Below are 27,270 nucleotides of genomic sequence, written 5' to 3'. Positions count from 1 at the left end.
AAACTTAACAAACTCAGTCTGTGCTTCACTCCAATGTATACTACTACGGTGTAATGGCACAGTGTCGGAGGTGTAACGGCGCAGTGTCGGCGGTGTAACGGCAGTGTCGGAGGTGTAACTGTGCAGTGTCGGAGGTGTAACTGCAGTGTCGGAGGTGTAATGGCAGTGTCGGCGGTGTAATGGCAGTGTCGGAGGTGTAACTGCAGTGTCGGAGGTGTAACTGCAGTGTCGGAGGTGTAACTGTGCAGTGTCGGAGGTGTAACTGCAGTGTCGGAGGTGTAATGGCACAGTGTCGGAGGTGTAACTGCAGTGTCGGAGGTGTAACTGTGCAGTGTCGGAGGTGTAATGGCAGTGTCGGAGGTGTAATGGCAGTGTCGGCGGTGTAACGGTAGTGTCGGAGGTGTAACTGCAGTGTCGGAGGTGTAACTGCAGTGTCGGAGGTGTAACTGCAGTGTCGGAGGTGTAACTGCAGTGTCGGAGGTGTAACTGCAGTGTCGGAGGTGTAACTGCAGTGTCGGAGGTGTAACTGTGCAGTGTCGGAGGTGTAACGGCGCAGTGTCGGAGGTGTAACGGCACAGTGTCGGAGGTGTAACGGCACAGTGTCGGAGGTGTAACGGCACAGTGTCGGAGGTGTAATGGCACAGTGTCGGAGGTGTAATGGCACAGTGTCGGAGGTGTAATGGCACAGTGTCGGAGGTGTAATGGCACAGTGTCGGAGGTGTAATGGCACAGTGTCGGAGGTGTAATGGCACAGTGTCGGAGGTGTAATGGCACAGTGTCGGAGGTGTAACGGCACAGTGTCGGAGGTGTAACGGCACAGTGTCGGAGGTGTAACGGCACAGTGTCGGAGGTATAAAAGCAAGTCATAATGAAAGTCTTGAACCGTGCATCTGAAAATGTCTGTGACTGTCAGGCATACTTATGTTGTTCAAGTTTTTGAGTTGAAGAACAGTGAGGGGGCGCACTGGTCTCTGGTATAACATCAGATATCCACTAGTATAACATCACATATCCACTGGTCTCTGGTATAACATCACATATCCACTGGTCTCTGGTATAACATCACATATCCACTGGTCTCTGGTATAACATCACATATCCACTGGTCTCTAGTATAACATCACATATCCACTGGTCTCTGGTATAACATCACATATCCACCGGTCTCTCGTTACAGCCATAACATTAACATTCAGTAGCTGATTTGGTTCTGGGTGCTGAGATTAGGCTAGATATCCACATATCTGCTGCATTGAATTTACAGCAGGTACATGAATCTACAGTACGTAGCCTACAGTGGGTATATGAATCTTCAGTACATAGCCTACAGTGGGTACATGAATCTACAGTACATAGCCTACAGTCGGTATATGAATCTACAGTACGTAGCCTACAGTGGGTATATGAATCTTCAGTACATAGCCTACAGTGGGTATATGAATCTACAGTACATAGCCTACAGTCGGTATATGAATCTACAGTACGTAGCCTACAGTGGGTACATGGATCTACAGCCTACAGTAGGTATATTCATGTATGTTTCATGGCTCTAGTTCTAAAGATGTAGCCTATCAAGTACTAACAGGCTCCCGTTAGAAAATGTAGGCAGAGCACTGATCGTCACAGACAAGACACCTATAGGTAGAGGACTGACAGTCACAGACAAGACACCTATAGGTAGAGGACTGACAGTCACAGACAAGACACCTATAGGTAGAGGACTGACAGTCACAGACAAGACACTGTAGGTAGAGGACTGACAGTCACAGACAAGACACTGTAGGTACAGGACTGACAGTCACAGACAAGACAACACACTGTAGCAGCTGTTTTGACAAAATGGTTTTTACTCATTATGAATTTTAAAATGGAAACTCTCAACAACACATTCTCCCATGGTGCCGCTCAGCTGTAGGACAGATGAAGTGCTGAATGCTCTCTGGAACTGTTGCTATGTGAACTCTGCCCTGCAAGTTGATATCAGCAGAACATCCTATTTAAACAGCGTGTCTGCAGTACAATGTGATACAGCAGTGGGTGTTTAGCTAGTGGGGCTCTCAGCTGTAGCCAACAGGATGGATGCCTGCTTGGATTAACAATGGCTAGTACCGTGTGTTCTCACTCTCAGCCAGCCAGGAGGTAAGGGGGTGGCTGGATGTGGGGGACTGTGCATGCTAAGCCTGCAGGATGCATGGCTCTCATTGTCAGTGAGTGTGGAGCTGCATGTGGACTGCTGACAGACCGAGGGCCTCTCCCTCTCTTGTTTGCCCAACTCTTTCAGGGCCAGCAGAGCACGTGCTTAGAGATTACGTACATAAGCCTCCTGTTGAATTGATTCAACAAATCAAACATTGTTGTTAGGAGTCATGATTCCCAAGGTGTGTTATTTTACTTTTGGAATAATCTGAAGGCTGAGTTATTTAGTAGCACTATAAATTTACCACATTATTCATTAAAATGTATATATACTTATTGGGCTACAGCCTGTACTTTGTTGTTATCTGCGATACATGGTTCATGTTCCATCGTTTGCAGTGTTTCCTCGTGTCAACCCTACTCACACAAAGGCTGAGATCACACCAGTACGGTGTTAGCCCATCTAGTAGACAAGGAGAACATTAAAAATAAATAAAACACTACCCCCCCCACCAAAAAACTATTTTGTACTAGTATGGCTGATCCTTAACACATTTCACGGCATCCATCTGGTGAATGTGACAGAAAAATAAACAATTGTTACAAAAAAAACATGACACGTTCTGATCTTGCCACCTACACTACATATTAGCCTGCAGATTAGCCTGCAGATTAACCTGCATATTAACCTGCATATTAGCCTGCAGATTAACCTGCATATTGGCCTGCATATTAGCCTGCATATTATCCTGCAGATTAGCCTGCATATTATCCTGCAGATTATCCTGCATATTAGCCTGCAGATTAGCCTGCATATTAGCCTGCATATTATCCTGCAGATTAGCCTGCATATTATCCTGCAGATTATCCTGCATATTAGCCTGCAGATTAGCCTGCAGATTAGCCTGCATATTAGCCTGCATATTAGCCTGCATATTAGCCTGCAGATTAGCCTGCAGATTAGCCTGCATATTAGCCTGCATATTAGCCTGCATATTAGCCTGCATATTAGCCTGCAGATTAGCCTGCATATTAGCCTGCAGATTAGCCTGCAGATTAGCCTGCAGATTAGCCTGCAGATTAGCCTGCATATTGGCCTGCATATTAGCCTGCATATTAGCCTGCAGATTAGCCTGCAGATTAGCCTGCAGATTAGCCTGCAGATTAGCCTGCATATTGGCCTGCATATTAGCCTGCAGATTAGCCTGCATATTAGCCTGCATATTAGACTGCATATTAACCTGCATATTAGCCTGCAGATTAGCCTGCAGATTAGCCTGCAGATTAGACTGCATATTAACCTGCAGATTAGCCTGCATATTAGCCTGCATATTAGCCTGCATATTAGCCTGCAGATTAGCCTGCAGATTAGCCTGCATATTGGCCTGCATATTAGCCTGCAGATTAGCCTGCATATTAGCCTGCATATTAGACTGCATATTAACCTGCATATTAGCCTGCAGATTAGCCTGCAGATTAGCCTGCAGATTAGCCTGCATATTAGCCTGCATATTAGCCTGCAGATTAGCCTGCATATTAGCCTGCAGATTAGCCTGCAGATTAGCCTGCAGATTAGCCTGCATATTATCCTGCATATTATCCTGCATATTATCCTGCAGATTAGCCTGCATATTAGCCTGCATATTAGCCTGCAGATTAGCCTGCAGATTAGCCTGCAGATTAGACTGCATATTAACCTGCATATTAGCCTGCATATTAGCCTGCATATTAGACTGCATATTAACCTGCAGATTATCCTGCATATTAACCTGCATATTAGACTGCATATTAACCTGCATATTAACCTGCATATTAACCTGCATATTAGCCTGCATATTAGCCTGCATATTAGCCTGCATATTAGCCTGCATATTAGCCTGCATATTAGCCTGCAGATTAGACTGCATATTAGCCTGCATATTAGCCTGCAGATTAGCCTGCATATTAGCCTGCATATTAGACTGCATATTAACCTGCATATTAGCCTGCAGATTAGCCTGCATATTGGCCTGCATATTAGCCTGCAGATTAGCCTGCATATTAGCCTGCATATTAGACTGCATATTAACCTGCATATTAGCCTGCAGATTAGCCTGCAGATTAGCCTGCAGATTAGACTGCATATTAACCTGCATATTAGCCTGCAGATTAGCCTGCATATTAGCCTGCATATTAGCCTGCAGATTAGCCTGCAGATTAGCCTGCATATTGGCCTGCATATTAGCCTGCAGATTAGCCTGCATATTAGCCTGCATATTAGACTGCATATTAACCTGCATATTAGCCTGCAGATTAGCCTGCAGATTAGCCTGCAGATTAGACTGCATATTAACCTGCATATTAGCCTGCAGATTAGCCTGCAGATTAGCCTGCAGATTAGCCTGCATATTATCCTGCATATTATCCTGCAGATTAGCCTGCATATTAGCCTGCATATTAGCCTGCAGATTAGCCTGCAGATTAGCCTGCAGATTAGACTGCATATTAACCTGCATATTAGCCTGCAGATTAGCCTGCATATTAGACTGCATATTAACCTGCAGATTATCCTGCATATTAACCTGCATATTAGCCTGCATATTAACCTGCATATTGGCCTGCAGATTATCCTGCATATTAGCCTGCAGATTAGCCTGCATATTAGCCTGCATATTAGCCTGCATATTAGCCTGCAGATTAGACTGCATATTAGCCTGCATATTAGCCTGCAGATTAGCCTGCCTCGTGTCAGCTGTGTTATTACTACAGGCCTCGTGTCAGCTGTGTTATTACCACAGGCCTCGTGTCAGCTGTGTTATTACCACAGGCCTCGTGTCAGCTGTGTTATTACCACAGGCCTCGTGTCAGCCGTGTTATTAGTACAGGCCTCGTGTCAGCCGTGTTATTACTACAGGCCTCGTGTCAGCTGTGTTATTACTACAGGCCTCGTGTCAGCTATGTTATTAGTACAGGCCTCGTGTCAGCTGTGTTATTACCACAGGCCTCGTGTCAGCCGTGTTATTAGTACAGGCCTCGTGTCAGCCGTGTTATTACTACAGGCCTCGTGTCAGCCGTGTTATTAGTACAGGCCTCGTGTCGGCCGTGTTATTACTACAGGCCTCGTGTCAGCTGTGTTATTACTACAGGCCTCGTGTCAGCTGTGTTATTACTACAGGCCTCGTGTCAGCTGTGTTATTACTACAGGCCTCGTGTCAGCCGTGTTATTACCACAGGCCTCGTGTCAGCCGTGTTATTACCACAGGCCTCGTGTCAGCCGTGTTATTACCACAGGCCTCGTGTCAGCCGTGTTATTACCACAGGCCTCGTGTCAGCCGTGTTATTACCAAAGGCCTCGTGTCAGCCGTGTTATTACCACAGGCCTCGTGTCGGCCGTGTTATTAGTACAGGCCTCGTGTCGGCCGTGTTATTAGTACAGGCCTCGTGTCAGCCGTGTTATTAGTACAGGCCTCGTGTCGGCCGTGTTATTAGTACAGGCCTCGTGTCGGCCGTGTTATTAGTACAGGCCTCGTGTCGGCCGTGTTATTAGTACAGGCCTCGTGTCGGCCGTGTAATTAGTACAGGCCTCGTGTCAGCTGTGTTATTACTACAGGCCTCGTGTCAGCCGTGTTATTACTACAGGCCTCGTGTCAGCCTTGTTATTACTACAGGCCTCGTGTCAGCCGTGTTATTACTACAGGCCTCGTGTCGGCCGTGTTATTAGTACAGGCCTCGTGTCAGCCGTGTTATTCGTACAGGCCTCGTGTCAGCCGTGTTATTACTACAGGCCTCGTGTCAGCCGTGTTATTAGTACAGGCCTCGTGTCAGCCGTGTTATTACTACAGGCCTCGTGTCAGCTGTGTTATTACTACAGGCCTCGTGTCGGCCGTGTTATTACTACAGGCCTCGTGTCGGCCGTGTTATCTAACAATCAACAATCTAACAATTCCACAAGAACTACCTAATACACACAAATCTAAGTAAAGGGATGGAATAAGATACCTCCCGATAAAATCAATATAGCTACTGTAGTGATGAGGAGAGACCAGATAGATAAAATAAGAGTCCTATACAGTATATATACACAGGCTCCTGAACTAGTCTGAGGACTAGAGTTGCAAAGTCATTTCGCTTAAATTAATTTAAAAAAAAAGGTAGCTTATAACAGTGAACCTTTTTTTTTGTGGGATACACAAAGGGCAAATCTAGGTCTTGTGGCATATTTTGGTTAAACTATCCCCAATTCAATGGAATTGCAACCCTCTGCATGCACAGTGCATTCTGTACAGCTGATTCTCAAGATCTTGCACACTACTGAGATGCTATTGAGCCCACACTACTAAACTGTCTGAGCCAAGGACTACATGCTTTCTGGTAAGTTTTGATAACAATACTGGGTGGGGTGAATACATTTTATATGACATACATTATTTTTTTTGTTAACTAGTAAATAGTAGCCTACAGCAAAGTGTGTTTAAATCATTTCTAACTTGTTAACAATTTCTGCTAGTTAGTTTTTGCTACCATGTGGGTTTTAGCTTGCTGGAGCCTGCTAACCGAGGATTGTTAATTAACCTGTTTCATGTCAAAACATTTATCTGTGTACATTTACAAATACTGTGCCAAACCATATGTGAAGAATGCAACAATGATGCAGGATCATCTGACCAAGTGCACAACGTTCCCTCAGCGCTCACAACGAGCAACTGACAAATGTCCCTCTACTTCTATTGGAGCAGAACATTATGAATCAGACACCTTATTAACAGCTCATGATTCTCCTGGAATCAGACACCTTATCAACAGCTCATGGTTCTCCTGGAATCAGACACCTTATCAACAGCTCATGGTCCTCCTGGAATCAGACGTTGTTTAACTCAATGGAGGAACGTAGTCAGAGAAATGCTGATGAATGTCTTGCTCAAGCTGTGTATGCAAACTGGTTCACCTCTGATGCTCACAGGCAATGTGTGTTGGAAGAGATTTCTGAATGTTCTTCTCCCAGCATACACCCCTCCAACCAGACATGCTTTATCTACTCATTTGCTGGATGCAGAGTTCAAGTGAAGGTCAAGCAAATCATAGAGAAAGCAGGCTATTGCAATCATCTCTGATGGGTGGTTGAATGTTTTTATTTATTTTACCTTTATTTAACTAGGCAAGTCAGTTAAGAACAAATTCTTATTTTCAATGACGGCCTAGGAACAGTGGGTTAACTGCCTGTTCATTTGTAATGATGTCTACTTATGATGAGGTAAAAGGTTTATGTTTCTGTCTCCATAGGATATGGTAAATACAGTGGGGCAAAAAAGTATTTAGTCAGCCACCAATTGTGCAAGTTCTCCCAATTAAAAAGATGAGAGAGGCCTGTTTTCATCATAGGTACACTTCAACTATGACAGACAAGATGAGGAAAAAAAATCCAGAAAATCACATTGTAGGATTTTTAATGAATTTATTTGCAAATTATGGTGTCAAATAACGAGTTGAGTTTTTACCATAAAGTTGCATCCAAATACTTTTTTACTAAATACTTTTTTGCCCCACTGTATATCCAATGCAAAAAAACACATCTAAATATAAATGGTATTCATATTAATTAGGATATATTTCCGTGAAATCCCATATATTCCCATTAATTCCCACGGAAAGTTTCCACCTCTGAATATTCCCCAAAACATGCAACCCTACTGAGGACTCATCCTGAATAAAAGTCACATACAGTAGGTTCCTGAACTAGCCTGAGGACTCATCCTGAATAACGGTCACATACAGTAGGTTCCTGAACTAGCCTGAGGACTCATCCTGAATAACTGTCACATACAGTAGATTCCTAAACTAGCCTGAGGACTCATCCTGAATAACGGTCACATACAGTAGATTCCTGAACTAGCCTGAGGACTCATCCTGAATAACTGTCACATACAGTAGATTCCTGAACTAGCCTGAGGACTCATCCTGAATAACTGTCACATACAGTAGATTCCTGAACTAGCCTGAGGACTCATCCTGAATAACGGTCACATACAATAGATTCCTGAACTAGCCTGAGGACTCATCCTGAATAACTGTCACATACAGTAGATTCCTGAACTAGCCTGAGGACTCATCCTGAATAACGGTCACATACAGTAGATTCCTGAACTAGCCTGAGGACTCATCCTGAATAACGGTCACATACAGTAGATTCCTGAACTAGCCTGAGGACTCATCCTGAATAACGGTCACATACAGTAGATTCCTGAACTAGCCTGAGGACTCATCCTGAATAACGGTCACATACAGTAGATTCCTGAACTAGCCTGAGGACTCATCCTGAATAACTGTCACATACAGTAGATTCCTGAACTAGCCTGAGGACTCATCCTGAATAACGGTCACATACAGTAGATTCCTGAACTAGCCCGAGGACTCATCCTGAATAACGGTCACATACAGTAGATTCCTGAACTAGCCTGAGGACTCATCCTGAATAACGGTCACATACAGTAGATTCCTGAACTAGCCTGAGGACTCATCCTGAATAACGGTCACATACAGTAGATTCCTGAACTAGCCCGAGGACTCATCCTGAATAACGGTCACATACAGTAGATTCCTGAACTAGCCTGAGGACTCATCCTGAATAAAAGTCACATACAGTAGATTCCTGAACTAGCCTGAGGACTCATCCTGAATAACGGTCACATACAGTAGATTCCTGAACTAGCCTGAGGACTCATCCTGAATAAAAGTCACATACAGTAGATTCCTGAACTAGCCTGCGGACTCATCCTGAATAACGGTCACATACAGTAGGTTCCTGAACTAGCCTGAGGACTCATCCTGAATAACGGTCACATACAGTAGGTTCCTGAACTAGCCTGAGGACTCATCCTGAATAACGGTCACATACAGTAGATTCCTGAACTAGCCTGAGGACTCATCCTGAATAACGGTCACATACAGTAGATTCCTGAACTAGCCTGAGGACTCATCCTGAATAACGGTCACATACAGTAGGTTCCTGAACTAGCCTGAGGACTCATCCTGAATAACGGTCACATACAGTAGGCTCCTGAACTAGCCTGAGGACTCATCCTGAATAACGGTCACATACAGTAGGTTCCTGAACTAGCCTGAGGACTCATCCTGAATGTAACTCTGCTGCTCTATTGATCGCTCCACACATTAGAAGAAACTATAGTGGGCGTGGTGTATGGCCAGAGCGATGTGGATGGTAGTCAGGCCACTCCCCTTCATGGCACACAGTGCCCTCTGTCTTGTCAGTCGATACACGGTGTCAGGGTTACCCAGGGCAAACCAAACTGGCTTGACATGTTGGGTTGACATTGACATGTCATTTGAAGCTATGCCCTACTAGTAGTAGGCTACTTTTTTGGGGGAAATAATTTTGTCATTGAAGAAAATACACTAGGCTCTAGTATTACCCTGGGTGGCTGGCATAGTACTGTAGGTACCCTGGCATAGTACTGTAGGTACCCTGGCATAGTACTGTAGGTACCCTGGCATAGTACTGTAGGTACCATGGCATAGTACTGTAGGTACCATGGCATAGTACTGTAGGTACCCTGGTATAGTACTGTAGGTACCCTGGCATAGTACTGTAGGTACCCTGGCATAGTACTGTAGGTACCCTGGTATAGTACTGTAGGTACCCTGGCATAGTACTGTAGGTACCCTGGCATAGTACTGTAGGTACCCTGGCATAGTACTGTAGGTACCCTGGTATAGTACTGTAGGTACCCTGGCATAGTACTGTAGGTACCCTGGTATAGTACTGTAGGTACCATGGCATAGTACTGTAGGTACCCTGGTATAGTACTGTAGGTACCCTGGCATAGTACTGTAGGTACCCTGGCATAGTACTGTAGGTACCCTGGTATAGTACTGTAGGTATCCTGGCATAGTACTGTAGGTACCCTGGCATAGTACTGTAGGTACCCTGGCATAGTACTGTAGGTACCCTGGCATAGTACTGTAGGTACCCTGGCATAGTACTGTAGGTACCCTGGTATAGTACTGTAGGTACCCTGGCTGGCAGGCATAGTACTGTAGGTACCCTGGCTGGCATAGTACTGTAGGTACCCTGGTATAGTACTGTAGGTACCCTGGCATAGTACTGTAGGTACCCTGGCTGGCAGGCATAGTACTGTAGGTACCCTGGCTGGCATAGTACTGTAGGTACCCTGGTATAGTACTGTAGGTACCCTGGTATAGTACTGTAGGTACCATGGCATAGTACTGTAGGTACCCTGGCATAGTACTGTAGGTACCCTGGCATAGTTATGTAGGTACCCTGGCATAGTTCTGTAGGTACCCTGGCATAGTACTGTAGGTACCCTGGCATAGTACTGTAGGTATCCTGGCATAGTACTGTAGGTATCCTGGCTGGTATAGTACTGTAGGTACCCTGGCTGGCAGGCATAGTACTGTATGTACCCTGGCTGGCATAGTACTGTAGGTACCCTGGTATAGTACTGTAGGTACCCTGGCATAGTACTGTAGGTACCCTTGCTGGCATAGTACTGTAGGTACCCTGGCTGGCATAGTACTGTAGGTACCCTGGTATAGTACTGTAGGTACCCTGGTATAGTACTGTAGGTACCATGGCATAGTACTGTAGGTACCCTGGTATAGTACTGTAGGTACCCTGGCATAGTACTGTAGGTACCCTGGCATAGTACTGTAGGTACCCTGGCATAGTTCTGTAGGTACCCTGGCATAGTACTGTAGGTATCCTGGCATAGTACTGTAGGTATCCTGGCTGGCATAGTACTGTAGGTATCCTGCCTGTCATAGTACTGTAGGTATCCTGGCTGGCATAGTACTGTAGGTATCCTGGCTGGCATAGTACTGTAGGTATCCTGGCTGGCTGGTATAGTACTGTAGTTACCCTGGCTGGCTGGTATAGTACTGTAGGTACCCTGGCTGGCTGGTATAGTGCTGCAGGTACCCTGGTATAGTACTGTAGGTACCCTGGCTGGCTGGTATAGTGCTGCAGCTACCCTGGTATAGTACTGTAGGTACCCTGGCTGGCTGGTATAGTGCTGCAAGTACCCTGGCTGGCAGGTATAGTACTGTAGTTTATTTGAATTCCATTTTTTATTTTTGTGAGCTCAATACTCATATTCCACAGTTTCTCTAGAGATAAATCAGATCCAGACTAAACTGTGCGATGTGGTAGGGAGTTGTAGTTTCCAACCAGCCGATATTCTACATAGTTTAGTGCATCAAAACGTGGTAATTAACTACAATGACCATTATCCATTGAGCATCTACTTGTCCGGTATGTGCGGGTTTTTTCTTTTCACACCTGCTTCAAAAGAGGCAAAAGAATGCGTTGTGTTGATGGGATGTAGCGAGCAGCTGTCGCTTCGTCAGGGATCTCTACCTGAAAATACATGATCTAAGTAATTGATAGTTGGTATTCAGCAGTCATACAGGTATGCCTTACTTACTTTGAAGAACTACTAAAATATGAATTTTGTCAGACAGCATAGGGAGGAGCTCTATAGAGATGAGATGAATTGGAATGAAATAATAAAGTCATCAAATATAACAAATGTAATATACACAACAACTGAAATATGTTATTAAAGTAAAGTACTGTGAATCCATGATGGTTAATAAGTGATCAGCAGTAATGGACAGTCGCTACCATCATGGGACTTTAATTCATTGTTTTATTCTGTGTTGTTACAGCGCTCATCCCAAATCATCGAAACCGTGATTTATTTTTTAAGCAGGCCTCAAAAAGCAATAAGCACTCAGCACGGTGGAGTGTGCAAAGTGCACATTTTGGGATAAGGGTAGAGAAATTGGGACACAACCCTAGTGCACCCATAGGAACGTAGTGCACTATAAAGAGAATAGGGTGCCCTCTGGGATGCACGCCGAGTCACGTTATACACTGGTACAACACCTATAGAGCACATTGACATGTGGGTTTGGGATAGAACCTGCTGGACACACAGTGAAATGCATGCACGGTAACTAACTCGCTGCAGACGCGTCACCAGACACTGTTTGCATACGGGAGGTCAAACTTCCCCTAGATGGGGAGAGAAGTCAGTGGGTCATATTATTTATTGATCCTAAATGGGCTGAAAAACTACAAGTTGACTGAAATAGCAGGGTTTTAATGATTGATAGGGTGGGGTTTAACTCAATTTTATCTGATCTGATTTATCTGTCACTACATTTGTTAATCTTATTGCATTTAAAAAAAATACACTACTATCTAATGTTTGCAGTATCATTAGCTACAATAGGCAGAGTGCCTTACTGCAAATAGGTCCCCTACAATAAACATACCTTGTCTGTTCTTGCAGGGTCAGATGGGGTTCCACAAAGAATTTGACTCTGAGCTTCAGTCTGCAGGGAGACAGGTTATCCATCTGTTGGGAGATCCTGTTCCTGAGATTCAACCACAAACTCTCCCCTTTGCTTCCACAGAACTGAAGCCCAAAGTAATCCACCTCTATTATTCCCAGTTTCCGACAGACCTGTGTGTCAAAACAATAGAACAACACACTTCACTAAAGAAGTCAATGCCCTATCAAGACAGGTAGTTAAATACAACGTTACATGTACTACGCTGTTGTTACATTGTTACAAGTGTACGTACACGTTAACTTTTATTCAAATTCTCAAAATATTTACAGAAACCAAAATGATTAAAACTGCATTAATTTGCAACCCCAACACACAGATACTAACAACATAGAATAAAATAGACTTGAATGATAACTGTAACGGTACCTTGTGTAAACAGTCCTCTCCATTAGCCTTCGAATCAACATCCACCTCCATCACCATCGAGTCCGGTCGCGTGATATGGCAAAGCATTTTTATTTCTCTGTATGTTTGCAATAGTTGTCCTATAGTAGTTTAATCTATCGATGTACTTACACTTTACAGGAAAAACAAACATTCAAACTGTACAGTCCATGGACCGATCAGGACGTGTCCAAAAATACAACCGTGGGGTTTTATATGGCTCGGAGGGTGAAACACCGCCCCCTTCATTCAACGAACTTCTCAACAACCAATCAGTGTAAACACACAGACGTAACAAAGGTTTTTGTCGCCACCTACCGGATTGTTCATTCTAACCATGTTACCTGTTCATTCATACAAAACCCGCTTTTAGAAGCTACCCTACACACACACAAATAGTCATGTAAACTCACAATCATTGTATCCTCAAAATATTCAGAAATGTGTTATTGTAACATTTTGATGTACCTAATGAATGGCTTCCTGTGTTCTATGTGAAAGAATGTCGGCTGCGCATAGCTGCGCAACCCTGATTATACTCAACAACCCCACTGCATGTTGACACTTGACTGCGTCGGGAAAACAGCTGAGCAAAGACCAAACAACAACCATCTATCAGACTTTAGCTACTTATAGAAGTATACAATCTGAACATTGACATGGCACTTGAGGAATATTCACAAAGAAGCTAGCTAATACAGTTAATGCGAAGATAAAAAAAAAACGTATTTGCAGCTTGGAAGAAACCAGGAAGATGTTTGAGAATTTCAAAGAGAGGTTGCAGACGGTGCAGCAAGATTTCACAACGGGGTTTGTAATAAAGCTACTTTTATAGCTAATGCTTCATTCATGGCCCTATGTCTTGTGACCCTGCCTGTTCTGACATTTCTGTATTAGCAATTTAAAAAAAACCATCTACGTTAATTAGCTAGCTAGTTTCTCCCTCTTTGCCAGCATGGCTGAAAGGCTATCTATCTATCTAGCTGGATGTAACTGTGTGGGACGAAACCACCGAACAAGTTTTGCGTAACTAGCTAATACTAAACACAAAACACAGGCTGGCAGTAAATGAAAACCATGAATTTAGATGCTGACAAAGCTTATTGATACAGTTAGCTAACTACAGCTAGCTAAGTTGATTACATTCAGCTGACCATCATGTGATGGAAGTGAGAGAGACGTTCTGGACTGGAACCTGATGCCGGAAGACTGAAGCAGAACAAGTCTCAGCCAATATTTATGGCTCCCTATATAGTGCACTACTTTGGGTTCTGGTATACATTAGTTCACTACATAGAGAATAGGTTGCCATTTAGGAAACAGACAAAGTGTCTACTGTCATCCAATGAATATTTACATTGCTGTGACGGCTGTCCCATATACATATACATGTTGTTTTACCTGCTCACATCTTTATAATTTCCCCTCAGGATGAAGACTCTGAGTGACAAATCAAAGGAGGCCAAAGTAAAGCAGAAACACAGGTAAGGCGGGCCTGTATCCATAGTGTCTCAGAGTTGGAGTCATAAAATTAAAAAAAAGTTTATTTATTAACTTAACTGAGTGATGATGTAATATCAGTTTGGCCTTTAAGATCATAATGAATAAAGACTATATGGACAGAGAGGACCTGATCTTAGGTGCTTTATGAATACGGCCCAGGAGTACCAGTCAAGTCATCCATTTACATCTACTTTCATTCTCTTATATCCTCTTCATTGTCTATTTCCCTTAATGACTCATTTCCTGTCTCTCAACAGACATGAACATCTGACACAGTTTTCTGCCGGAGTAGAACTGCTCAGTCGGTAGGTGTTGCTCTCATTGGATACAACTTTGGACCAGGCCCCACAGGTCTCTGGACCAGGCCCCACAGGTCTCTGGACCAGGCCCCACAGGTCTCTTTGGACCAGGCCCCACAGGTCTCTTTGGACCAGGCCCCACAGGTCTCTTTGGACCAGGCCCCATAGGTCTCTGGACCAGGCCCCACAGGTCTCTTTGGACCAGGCCCCACAGGTCTCTTTGGACCAGGCCCCACAGGTCTCTTTGGACCAGGCCCCACAGGTCTCTTTGGACCAGGCCCCACAGGTCTCTTTGGACCAGGCCCCACAGGTCTCTTTGGACCAGGCCCCACAGGTCTCTTTGGACCAGGCCCCACAGGTCTCTGGACCAGGCCCCACAGGTCTCTGGACCTGGCCCCACAGGTCTCTTTGGACCAGGCCCCACAGGTCTCTTTGGACCAGGCCCCACAGGTCTCTTTGGACCAGGCCCCACAGGTCTCTTTGGACCAGGCCCCACAGGTCTCTTTGGACCAGGTCCCACAGGTCTCTTTGGACCAGGTCCCACAGGGTCTAAATTAGTGCACAATATAGGGAATAGTGTGCCATTTGTGATGCAGACATTGAAACACTAATAAAACACAAGGCCTTGTTTGTTTCATTAGTTTCTTGTCTTTCAAAGGTACGAAGACACCTGGGTGACTCTCCACAGAAAAGCTAAAGATTGTGCGAAAGCTGGAGAGGTTTGTATGAACTGTAGCTCAATGTATTAATTAGACTTGCATTGAATTACACATCAACAATAATAATACATATGAACATCTCACCTTCTCTCTCTCGTCTGTCTTCTCTCTCTCTCATCTTCTCTCGTCTGTCTCTCTCTCGTCTTGTCTTATTTCTCTGTATGTCTCTGTATGTCTCAGACAGTGGATGGAGAGGTGGTGATGCTGTCTGCACACTGGGAGAAGAGAAGAGCAGCAGTGGTGGAACTACAGGAACAACTACAGCAGATCCCAGGCTTCCTCACAGACCTGGAGACGTGCACCAACCGCATCGGTGAGTCACTGTGTCTGAGTTTAGAGTCTTCACTCTTCTGCTCAAGTGTGTACTTGCACACTCTTTCTCGCATGGATTTTACAATGGTGGAAACTCTCCAGACAATGCTTACACCAAGTGCACACTTGGGGGGGAAGAGGGTGGAAATTCAGGACGTAGCCTACTTATCATAGACTGCACCAGGAAACCTTTAGGACCAGTCAACAGTAGATCATATTATAGTGGAGAGAAATGTCACAATTACTGAATGTCAATGCCACTCTTCTTTAAAAATACATTTTGGGGGGACCTTTTGTTACCATTGTTGTAGAGTAGGTTGATGTCAGAGGTGTTTATGACGGGCTGAGCTGTGTTCACCTTGAGAGAGCGGTGGTACTGTAGGGCACCAGCTGCCACGGCCTGCCTGTTACCTGTGGTGCTTCAGCTGGCAGTGGGGTAATAACAGCTACTGGTGCCAACATGGTGAAGGGGGGGGGTTGGTAGGCAACGACAGAGACAACGGGAAAAGAGGAAGCCTTTTTACACATGGCTAGTTTGAAACACAACACGTTTATAGTCTTAAGGGGACGGATCTGACATCAAATCTGACTTCAGAATCAGATTCCCAAGTCACCTCTGTAGGTAGCTTGACCTACTTCCACGTCATATACCATACAGCACGGAGTAGTCTTCGATACTTTCTGTATTATTCCGTGCATCGGCCTATACCAGTATGTATCGGTCTTCTCTAAATAGTTTCTAGTTTTGTACATTGTTCATGGAATTGGAACCCTCCTCCCCTGCCCTGAATAGTCAGTAGTGACAGAGACTCCTCCCCTGACCTGAATAGTCAGTAGTGACGCCCCCCCCCGAATAGTCAGTAGTGACGGAGACTCCTCCCCTGACCTGAATAGTCAGTAGTGACGGAGACTCCTCCCCTACCCTGAATAGTCAGTAGTGACGGAGACTCCTCCCCTTTCCTGAATAGTCAGTAGTGACGGAGACTCCTCCCCTGACCTGAATAGTCAGTAGTGACGGAGACTCCTCCCCTGCCCTGAATAGTCAGTAGTGACGGAGACTCCTCCCCTGACCTGAATAGTCAGTAGTGACGGAGACTCCTCCCCTACCCTGAATAGTCAGTAGTGACGGAGACTCCTCCCCTTTCCTGAATAGTCAGTAGTGACGGAGACTCCTCCCCTTTCCTGAATAGTCAGTAGTGACGGAGACTCCTCCCCTGCCCTGAATAGTCAGTACTGACGGAGACTCCTCCCCTGACCTGAATAGTCAGTAGTGACGGAGACTCCTCCCCTACCCTGAATAGTCAGTAGTGACGGAGACTCCTCCCCTTTCCTGAATAGTCAGTAGTGACAGAGACTCCTCCCCTGACCTGAATAGTCAGTAGTGACGCCCCCCCCCGAATAGTCAGTAGTGACGGAGACTCCTCCCCTGACCTGAATAGTCAGTAGTGACGGAGACTCCTCCCCTGACCTGAATAGTCAGTAGTGACGGAGACTCCTCCCCTGACCTGAATAGTCAGTAGTGACGGAGACTCCTCCCCTGCCCTGAGTAGTGACGGAGACTCCTCCCCTGCCCTGAATAGTCAGTAGTGACAGAGATCTCATCAGGATAATAATCTGTCTCTGTTGTTGTGTACCCTGTGATTTGTCACTGGCCATAGGGTGTGTTCTCCTAATGCCATTGATTTCCTGTTGATTCGCCAGATGTCTCCAAGCCTGAGCCCAAAACTGCCAAGCCCAAAATCTGGACATTAGAGCAAACAACCCTTAGATTTGTAGTTTATTTTAACTCACTGTTCAGCGCTGGTTGTGCTGTAATCCATGTTAGTTAGTAGTTGGACTGTTTAGAACTCTGAGGACTTTCATTCCGTCATTCTAGAATGGGTGTCTCCCTGTCTCAGCCAATGAGTTGCACGTGATGTGAATTCTAGCGAGCACATGGGAAATTCCAGTATGAACAGACTGAGAGATGTGTTCTAGGAAGGTGAAAGAAGTTGAATATAATTCAGTGGATTTAACTTTATTTAGAATAATTACATTTGTAAGATTTGTTCCTGCCCTGTACAGAGTTCCAGATAATGCCTCAAATATGGCACATTTCCTTTTTAGTTGTCTCTGACTTTGGACAGTGATAGTGGTTGGGCTCCCGAGTGGCGCAGCGGTCTAAGGTTAGGTGAGGGTTTGGCCGGGGCAAGGTTAGGTGAGGGTTTGGCCGGGGCAAGGTTAGGTGAGGGTTTGGCCGGGGCAAGGTTAGGTGAGGGTTTGGCCGGGGTAAGGTTAGGTGAGGGTTTGGCCGGGGTAAGGTTAGGTGAGGGTTTGGCCGGGGTAAGGTTAGGTGAGGGTTTGGCCGGGGTAAGGTTAGGTGAGGGTTTGGCCGGGGCAAGGTTAGGTGAGGGTTTGGCCGGGGTAAGGTTAGGTGAGGGTTTGGCCGGGGTAAGGTTAGGTGAGGGTTTGGCCGGGGTAAGGTTAGGTGAGGGTTTGGCCGGGGTAAGCTGTCATTGTAAATAATAATTAGTTCTTAACTGACTTGCCTAGTTAAATAAAAAATGTATTAATAAATAGTGCTCCAAGTACAAACAGTTTCCCTATATGACCACCAGATGTCAGTGTTCACTTGTGTTTCAGTAGTGTAGTGAATAATAGTTCCTTTGTGTTTTATTGGAATTATTCACATGAAAATATTATACAGAGTCTGGCAACAGTCTCCCAGCAGCAGTTGGACAGAGTCTGGCAACAGTCTCCCAGCAGCAGTTGGACAGAGTCTGGCAACAGTCTCCCAGCAGCAGTTGGACAGAGTCTGGCAACAGTCTCCCAGCAGCAGTTGGACAGACACAACAGTCTCCCAGCAGCAGCTGGACAGAGTCTGGCAACAGTCTCCCAGCAGCAGTTGGACAGACACAACAGTCTCCCAGCAGCAGTTGGACAGACATAACAGTCTCCCAGCAGCAGTTGGACAGACACAACAGTCTCCCAGCAGCAGTTGGACAGACACAACAGTCTCCCAGCAGCAGTTGGACAGACACAACAGTCTCCCAGCAGCAGTTGGACAGAGTCTGGCAACAGTCTCCCAGCAGCAGTTGGACAGAGTCTGGCAACAGTCTCCCAGCAGCAGTTGGACAGAGTCTGGCAACAGTCTCCCAGCAGCAGTTGGACAGAGTCTGGCAACAGTCTCCCAGCAGCAGTTGGACAGAGTCTGGCAACAGTCTCCCAGCAGCAGTTGGACAGAGTCTGGCAACAGTCTCCCAGCAGCAGTTGGACAGAGACTGGCAACAGTCTCCCAGCAGCAGTTGGACAGAGTCTGGCAACAGTCTCCCAGCAGCAGTTGGACAGAGTCTGGCAACAGTCTCCCAGCAGCAGTTGGACAGAGTCTGGCAACAGTCTCCCAGCAGCAGTTGGACAGAGTCTGGCAACAGTCTCCCAGCAGCAGTTGGACAGACACAACAATGAGATACAGCTTCACAGCACAATGAAGTTGTCATGACAATAGTTCCATCAGGTAGCCTAGCAGTAAAACGCGTTGGGACAGTAACTGAAAGGTTGCTGGTTTGAATCTGCTGATGTGCTCTTGAGCAAGGCACTTAACCCAAACTGCTCCTGTAAGTCTCTCTGGATGACTAAATGTAATATATTCCCTCCCCCTCTGCCACATACAGCCCACCTGGAGGCAGACTTTGAGGAGCTGGAGAGCCGGCTGATGTACCTGGACAACCTGTGTGGTCAGTGTGAGCAGCAGCGCTTCAGACACTTCCAGGTCCTGCAGCTGGAGGACTACAAGAAGAAAAAGAGGTAGGTTTTCCGTTCTCTCTCTGACCTCAGGATTTTACAACATAATAACATTGTGGTCATTCTTCCTGGCTAATACTCCGCTTCACTTGACAACCATCCGCCAACTCTATATCCCTGAGTTATTGTCTGATATAAAAACAGGTTCACCACTTGATGCACCACTGTGCTGCGTCCAGATGGATTCCTCAGTATCATAACGTAGTATCATACCGGCCCAGGAAAAACCAGCAGCAGGGTCAGAATACTGTGGGAAATGTGACATTTCAGACATTTTTTTAAACATTTTTAATAATTTGAAAAACCATCTATATCTGTTTTTGCTTTGTCATTATGGGATATTGTGTAGATTGACGAGGGAATAAAAAATCCATTTTAGAATAAGGTTGTATCGTAAACAAAATGTGGAGAAACTCATTGGGTCTGAATACTTTCTAAATGCACTGTATGAACAAGCTCCACATATAATCTGCTGATGGCTATAATTATCACATAGTCACAGGAAAAAACCTTACTGAGTCTACAAGCTCCACATATAATCTGTTGATGGCTATCATTATCACATAGTCACAGGAAAAAACCTTACTGAGTCTACAAGCTGCACTTGTAGCTGCTCATTTGTGACAGATAGACTAGTGTCCTGTCCAGGGGGTTGTTGTGTCTTTGGCTATGCCGGATTAAGTGATATGACATGCTATTCTCTAAAATAATTTTTCTGTAATTAATATTACCTGATTAAGCTAATCAGGTAAATAATTAACTAGGGAGTCGGGGCACCACGAAAGAATGTTTATAGAGCTGTTGTCTTCCGAGTAAACTCTTAAAGACCTGGTCATCTTTTACGTCAGTAGCAGTCAATATTTAATCCTCAACTTATTTAGTCTCATCTGAAAGTTGTAAATTCTCATCTTCACGAAACCTGGCTAACAAGTTGAATCAGCAACACAAAATGTGGTTTAAATATTTATTTACTATATACTAATCACACAGAATTACATATACACAGAATGAATCCTACATTGATGGACCTGGTGAACGGAGCCGATACAGCGGCTGGTTACACAAAGAAAAGGGTCTGGGTTTAAGTGAAAGAGCAGGAAGACTGAGGAACAAAGGGAGAAGCTGTGCTATCATAAATACAGTATCTTATGCATTCTAAATTACCGTGCATTTGAGAAAGGAAAATGCAATAAATATTTACTCTGAGCTGCGCTTCGGTAGATTGGTCGTAGATGGTAGGCCCGGGTTGTCCTTTGAAGACTGTCTAGTGATGAACTGGAGCGTGGTAGAATGGATACTCTGTCCGTCCTCTCCTAGCCCACGTTTAGCGGGCGGAGGGGGTAGCACTTCTTTAGTGAATAACAGTTAAAAGTTCACACCAAGTTGCCATACTTTAAGCTCGTGCTATATTCTGGCTGGTATAGTCGAAATTCATGAGAGCCAGAAACCTTGCTTGTTTGTAGGTGACCAAATACTTATTTTCCACTATAATTTGCAAATAAATTCATTAAAAATCCTACAATGTGATTTTTTTTGTTGTCATTTTGTCTGTCATAGTTGAAGTGTACCTATTATGATAAATTACAGGCCTCTCTCATCTTTTTAAGTGGGAGAACTTGCACAATTGGTGGCTGACTAAATACTTTTTTGCCCCACTGTATGACCCATTGACGTTGTATATCCCTGTGGGGGAAATTGGATACTTCATAGAAACGTGTACAGAAAGCGATGTACTGTCATTGCTGCTTAAGCCTTTGTCCACCTCGGTAGAAAAGCCTTTACAGCAGCAATCCTCCAGCGGCATTGTCCTCTTATCTGTGATGTGGGATTATTATTCTGTACGCCTTGAGGTTCTCATTACGGTGTGATGCTGCCGGACGGTTTACCTAGATGCACAAAGCTGCTTCTTCAATTCCACTGTTGTTACGCCGTCAGAAACTGCCAGGTCTATTTGATTTGATCGCATGTCCACTAGACTAGAGTCATCATTTTAAGAGCCCAGTGCTTCATTTGTCAATGTGAGCGTGAGAGTGGGCTGACCTGGGGAGTTCTGAGGTAGCAGAATGTATGAGAGAGAAAATAATTCACCTTTTATAATAAAGCATTGCATGCATATCATCGTATTGGCATAGAGCAGTAGAGTAGAGACACTTACTGACATTCCACACATGGGGACATTATTAGTAGTCCGGGGTCCTGGGAAAATGTTGCCCTTTTATAAACACATTACATGAAGTTGTCTTTTTACATGACTGGAGACTTTGACAGAATGTTGTTTTAATACCACACACCTGATGGAGACTTTGACATAATGTTGTTTTAATACCACACACCTGATGGAGACTGACAGAATCTTGTTTTAATACCACACCTGATGGAGACGGCAGGCTACTATGACACTAAGAATCTGAGATCAATAAAACCACCTTGGGCTCCCGGGTGGTTAAGGGCGCTGCAGCGCCAGCTGCGCCACCAGAGACTCTGGGTTCGCGCCCAGGCTCTGTCGTAACCGGCCGCGACCGGGAGGTCCGTACAGGCGACGCACAATTGGCCTAGCGTCGTCCAGGTTAGGGAGGGTTTGGCCGGTAGGGATTTCCTTGTCTCATCACGCACCAGCGACTCCTGTGGCGGGCCGGGCGCAGTGCGCGCTAACCAAGGTTGCCAGGTGCACGGTGTTTCCTCCGACACATTGGTGCGGCTGGCTTCCGGGTTGGATGCGCGCTGTGTTAAGAAGCAGTGCGGCTTGGTTGGGTTGTGTATCGGAGGACGCATGACTTTCAACCTTCGTCTCTCCCGAGCCCGTACGGGAGTTGTAGCGATGAGACAAGATAGGAGCTACTAAACAATTGGATACCACGAAATTGGGGAGAAAAAGGGTTAAAAAAATAAAAAACCCACCTTGTCTTGAATCCTTCACTAGTCCAGGCCTCGGTGTGTGGAGACACGTTGTAGGTTACAGTATGAGAGGGAAATTATAGTCCTTTTTATGTTACCTTTTATTTAACTAGGCTGGTCAGTTAAGAACAAATTCTTATTTTCAATGACGGCCTAGTGGGTTAACCTAGTGGGTTAACTGCCTGTTCAGGGGCAGAACGACAGATTTGTACCTTGTCAGCTCGGGGGTTTGAACTTGCAACCTTCCGGTTACTAGTCCAACACTCTAACCACTAGGCTACCCTGATGAGAGTTGCAGGCTCATGCCTAGCAGAGTAGAGGGAGCGAGATAACAACTAGAAGGAGATTCACTTTCAGTGATTTATGTGAGACAAAATGAAGCGTCATCTGTTCAAAGGAAAACAACATGCCTGTTATTCATGTCAGGCCTGGGCATTCTAGTGCTTATAGTCGTCCGGGTTTGGCCGCGGTGGGCCGTCATGATGAATAAGAATTTGTTCTTAACTGACTTGCGTACTAAAATAAAGGTTAAATAAAAAAGATTTGTGTTTTTAGTTGTACTTTACCATTAAACAGCCATTAAATAGCCCTGGCTGTTAAGTGATGTGTAAACCCAGACAGCTGAAAGACTTTGTTTCTGGCCTTGATTCACAGATGGGAGGTTATTGTTCATCTGAGGGTAGAGACTAGAGAGAGAGAGGAGCTGATGGGAGGTTATTGTTCATCTGAGGGTGTAGACTAGAGAGAGGAGCTGATGGGAGGTTATTATTCATCTGAGGGTAGAGACTAGAGAGAGGAGCTGATGGGAGGTTATTGTTCATCTGAGGGTAGAGACTAGAGAGAGGAGCTGATGGGAGGTTATTGTTCATCTGAGGGTAGAGACTAGAGAGAGGAGCTGATGGGAGGTTATTGTTCATCTGAGGGTAGAGACTAGAGAGAGGAGCTGATGGGAGGTTATTATTCATCTGAGGGTAGAGACTAGAGAGAGGAGCTGATAGGAGGTTATTGTTCATCTGAGGGTAGAGACTAGAGAGAGGAGCTGATGGGAGGTTATTGTTCATCTGAGGGTAGAGACTAGAGAGAGGAGCTGATGGGAGGTTATTGTTCATCTGAGGGTAGAGACTAGAGAGAGGAGCTGATGGGAGGTTATTATTCATCTGAGGGTAGAGACTAGAGAGAGGAGCTGATGGGAGGTTATTGTTCATCTGAGGGTAGAGACTAGAGAGAGGAGCTGATGGGAGGTTATTGTTCATCTGAGGGTAGAGACTAGAGAGAGGAGCTGATGGGAGGTTATTGTTCATCTGAGGGTAGAGACTAGAGAGAGGAGCTGATGGGAGGTTATTATTCATCTGAGGGTAGAGACTAGAGAGAGGAGCTGATGGGAGGTTATTGTTCATCTGAGGGTAGAGACTAGAGAGAGGAGCTGATGGGAGGTTATTGTTCATCTGAGGGTGTAGACTAGAGAGAGGAGCTGATGGGAGGTTATTGTTCATCTGAGGGTATAGACTAGAGAGAGGATCTGATGGGAGGTTATTGTTCATCTGAGGGTAGAGACTAGAGAGAGGAGCTGATGGGAGGTTATTGTTCATCTGAGGGTGTAGACTAGAGAGAGGAGCTGATGGGAGGTTATTGTTCATCTGAGGGTATAGACTAGAGAGAGGAGCTGATGGGAGGTTATTGCTCATCTGAGGGTAGAGACTAGAGAGAGAGAGGAGCTGATGGGAGGTTATTGTTCATCTGAGGGTATAGACTAGAGAGAGGAGCTGATGGGAGGTTATTGTTCATCTGAGGGTAGAGACTAGAGAGAGGAGCTGATGGGAGGTTATTGTTCATCTGAGGGTAGAGACTAGAGAGAGAGAGGAGCTGATGGGAGGTTATTGTTCATCTGAGGGTGTAGACTAGAGAGAGGAGCTGATAGGAGGTTATTGTTCATCTGAGGGTAGAGACTAGAGAGAGGAGCTGATGGGAGGTTACTGTTCATCTGAGGGTGTAGACCAGAGAGAGGAGCTGATGGGAGGTTACTGTTCATCTGAGGGTGTAGACCAGAGAGAGGAGCTGATAGGAGGTTACTGTTCATCTCAGGGTGTAGACTAGAGAGAGGAGCTGAACTCTGCTGTATCTGAATGAAGCTTTAGAATGAGCATCATGTAGTTATGGACTCACTCTAGCAGCACTTTGCAGTTGTTGTTAAATGAAAAGCATGTTACAATTTAAATGTCTTGCTGTTATTTCTGGGCCTGCAGTTTGTCTTCATAGATAGTTACGGAACAAGCTGTAAAGACTCTGGCTCAGAGCGTGAGTGACTCTAGTGAAAAGACTGCTTCTAACTGTTGTTCCTATTTTCTTTCACAGGAAAGAGCTGGAGTCTCTCAAAGGTAAGAACCCATCTAAACAGAACATTATTCTGTACAGTCAGTAAGATGTCGTCTAAACAGAACAGTATTGTCAGTAAGATGTCCTCTAAACAGAACAGTATTCTGTACAGTCAGTAAGATCCCCTCTAAACAGAACATAATTCTCATGTACAGTCAGTAAGATGTCCTCTAAACAGAACAGTATTCTGTACAGTCAGTAAGATGTCCTCTAAACAGAACAGTATTGTCAGTAAGATGTCCTCTAAACAGAACAGTATTGTCAGTAAGATGTCCTCTAAACAGAACAGTATTGTCAGTAAGATGTCCTCTAAACAGAACAGTATTGTCAGTAAGATGTCCTCTAAACAGAACATTATTCTGTACAGTCAGTAAGATGTCCTCTAAACAGAACAGTATTCTGTACAGTCAGTAAGATGTCCTCTAAACAGAACAGTATTGTCAGTAAGATGTCCTCTAAACAGAACATCATTCTGTACAGTCAGTAAGATGTCCTCTAAACAGAACATTATTCTGTACAGTCAGTAAGATGTCCTCTAAACAGAACATTATTCTGTACAGTCAGTAAGATGTCCTCTAAACAGAACAGTATTGTCAGTAAGATGTCCTCTAAACAGAACAGTATTGTCAGTAAGATGTCCTCTAAACAGAACAGTATTCTGTACAGTCAGTAAGATGTCCTCTAAACAGAACATTATTCTGTACAGTCAGTAAGATGTCCTCTAAACAGAACAGTATTCTGTACAGTCAGTAAGATCCCCTCTAAACAGAACATTATTCTCATGTACAGTCAGTAAGATGTCCTCTAAACAGAACAGTATTCTGTACAGTCAGTAAGATGTCCTCTAAACAGAACAGTATTCTGTACAGTCAGTAAGATGTCCTCTAAACAGAACAGTATTCTGTACAGTCAGTAAGATGTCCTCTAAACAGAACAGTATTGTCGGTAAGATGTCCTCTAAACAGAACAGTACAGTCAGTAAGATGTCCTCTAAACAGAACAGTATTGTCAGTAAGATGTCCTCTAAACAGAACAGTACAGTCAGTAAGATGTCCTCTAAACAGAACAGTATTGTCAGTAAGATGTCCTCTAAACAGAACAGTATTGTCAGTAAGATGTCCTCTAAACAGAACAGTATTGTCAGTAAGATGTCCTCTAAACAGAACAGTATTGTCAGTAAGATGTCCTCTAAACAGAACAGTATTGTCAGTAAGATGTCCTCTAAACAGAACAGTATTGTCAGTAAGATGTCCTCTAAACAGAACAGTATTCTGTACAGTCAGTAAGATGTCCTCTAAACAGAACAGTATTCTGTACAGTCAGTAAGATGTCCTCTAAACAGAACAGTATTGTCAGTAAGATGTCCTCTAAACAGAACAGTATTGTCAGTAAGATGTCCTCTAAACAGAACAGTATTCTGTACAGTCAGTAAGATGTCCTCTAAACAGAACAGTATTCTGTACAGTCAGTAAGATGTCCTCTAAACAGAACAGTATTGTCAGTAAGATGTCCTCTAAACAGAACAGTATTCTGTACAGTCAGTAAGATGTCCTCTAAACAGAACAGTATTCTGTACAGTCAGTAAGATGTCCTCTAAACAGAACAGTATTCTGTACAGTCAGTAAGATGTCCTCTAAACAGAACAGTATTGTCAGTAAGATGTCCTCTAAACAGAACAGTATTCTGTACAGTCAGTAAGATGTCCTCTAAACAGAACAGTATTCTGTACAGTCAGTAAGATGTCCTCTAAACAGAACAGTATTGTCAGTAAGATGTCCTCTAAACAGAACAGTATTCTGTACAGTCAGTAAGATGTCCTCTAAACAGAACAGTATTCTGTACAGTCAGTAAGATGTCCTCTAAACAGAACAGTATTCTGTACAGTCAGTAAGATGTCCTCTAAACAGAACAGTATTGTCAGTAAGATGTCCTCTAAACAGAACAGTATTGTCAGTAAGATGTCCTCTAAACAGAACAGTATTGTCAGTAAGATGTCCTCTAAACAGAACAGTATTGTAAGTAAGATGTCCTCTAAACAGAACAGTATTGTCAGTAAGATGTCCTCTAAACAGAACAGTATTCTGTACAGTCAGTAAGATCCCCTCTAAACAGAACAGTATTGTCAGTAAAATGTCCTGCAAACATGCTGCCTACAAAATCATAGCTGCAGCCTATATTGTAAATTCTATACTAGGATTTTGGGATTTTAGGATTTCGTTTTTTAATGATACTTTCCGTTTCACATGGTCTCCAGGATATCTTCATGATGTCTTGAGGCTTGGGAAATGAACGTGGCAGTAGCCGTATCTGTCGTTTCTTTCACTCAGAGTTTCCCCCACATCTGATGTGTAACTTGTCTCCCAGACCCCAGTTAACATTAAACAGCGTGTAGGGTTGTTATAGTCATTATTTCAAAGCTAGACATGAATTAACCTCGGGAGGGCGTCTTTGAGAGAGCAGATAGAATCCCTTTGGCACAAGCTGCGTCACATTGA

General features: G+C 44.5%; 2 protein-coding genes across 3 annotated transcripts in view; one reads left to right on the top strand and one right to left on the bottom strand.

Annotated features, from left to right (window-relative positions):
* The window catches only part of LOC110520718 (E3 ubiquitin-protein ligase MYLIP-A), a 28,366-nt gene extending 14,938 nt beyond the window's left edge, over positions 1-13,428 (bottom strand). For both annotated transcript variants that reach the window (XM_090220422.1, XM_090220426.1), the window contains exons 1-2: positions 12,877-13,428; positions 12,430-12,620 (exon numbers count right to left, since the gene is read on the bottom strand). In XM_090220422.1, coding sequence (XP_090076548.1) covers positions 12,430-12,620; positions 12,877-12,963 — 278 coding nt within the window. In that variant the 5' untranslated portion in view covers positions 12,964-13,428. The remainder of the gene's footprint in view (positions 1-12,429; positions 12,621-12,876) is intronic.
* A 142-nt stretch (positions 13,429-13,570) lies between these two features.
* The window catches only part of LOC149984337 (dysbindin-A-like), a 40,350-nt gene continuing 26,650 nt past the window's right edge, over positions 13,571-27,270 (top strand). The window contains exons 1-7 of the mRNA XM_090220430.1: positions 13,571-13,704; positions 14,325-14,378; positions 14,655-14,702; positions 15,355-15,415; positions 15,596-15,728; positions 19,378-19,510; positions 24,755-24,777. Coding sequence (XP_090076556.1) covers positions 13,649-13,704; positions 14,325-14,378; positions 14,655-14,702; positions 15,355-15,415; positions 15,596-15,728; positions 19,378-19,510; positions 24,755-24,777 — 508 coding nt within the window. The 5' untranslated portion in view covers positions 13,571-13,648. The remainder of the gene's footprint in view (positions 13,705-14,324; positions 14,379-14,654; positions 14,703-15,354; positions 15,416-15,595; positions 15,729-19,377; positions 19,511-24,754; positions 24,778-27,270) is intronic.

Source organism: Oncorhynchus mykiss, chromosome 3 (genome assembly GCF_057628025.1).
Source record: "Oncorhynchus mykiss isolate SJ-2025 chromosome 3, ASM5762802v1, whole genome shotgun sequence".
NCBI classification, from domain to species: Eukaryota; Metazoa; Chordata; class Actinopteri; order Salmoniformes; family Salmonidae; genus Oncorhynchus; species Oncorhynchus mykiss.
This window is presented reverse-complemented; position numbering and strand designations above follow the sequence as displayed.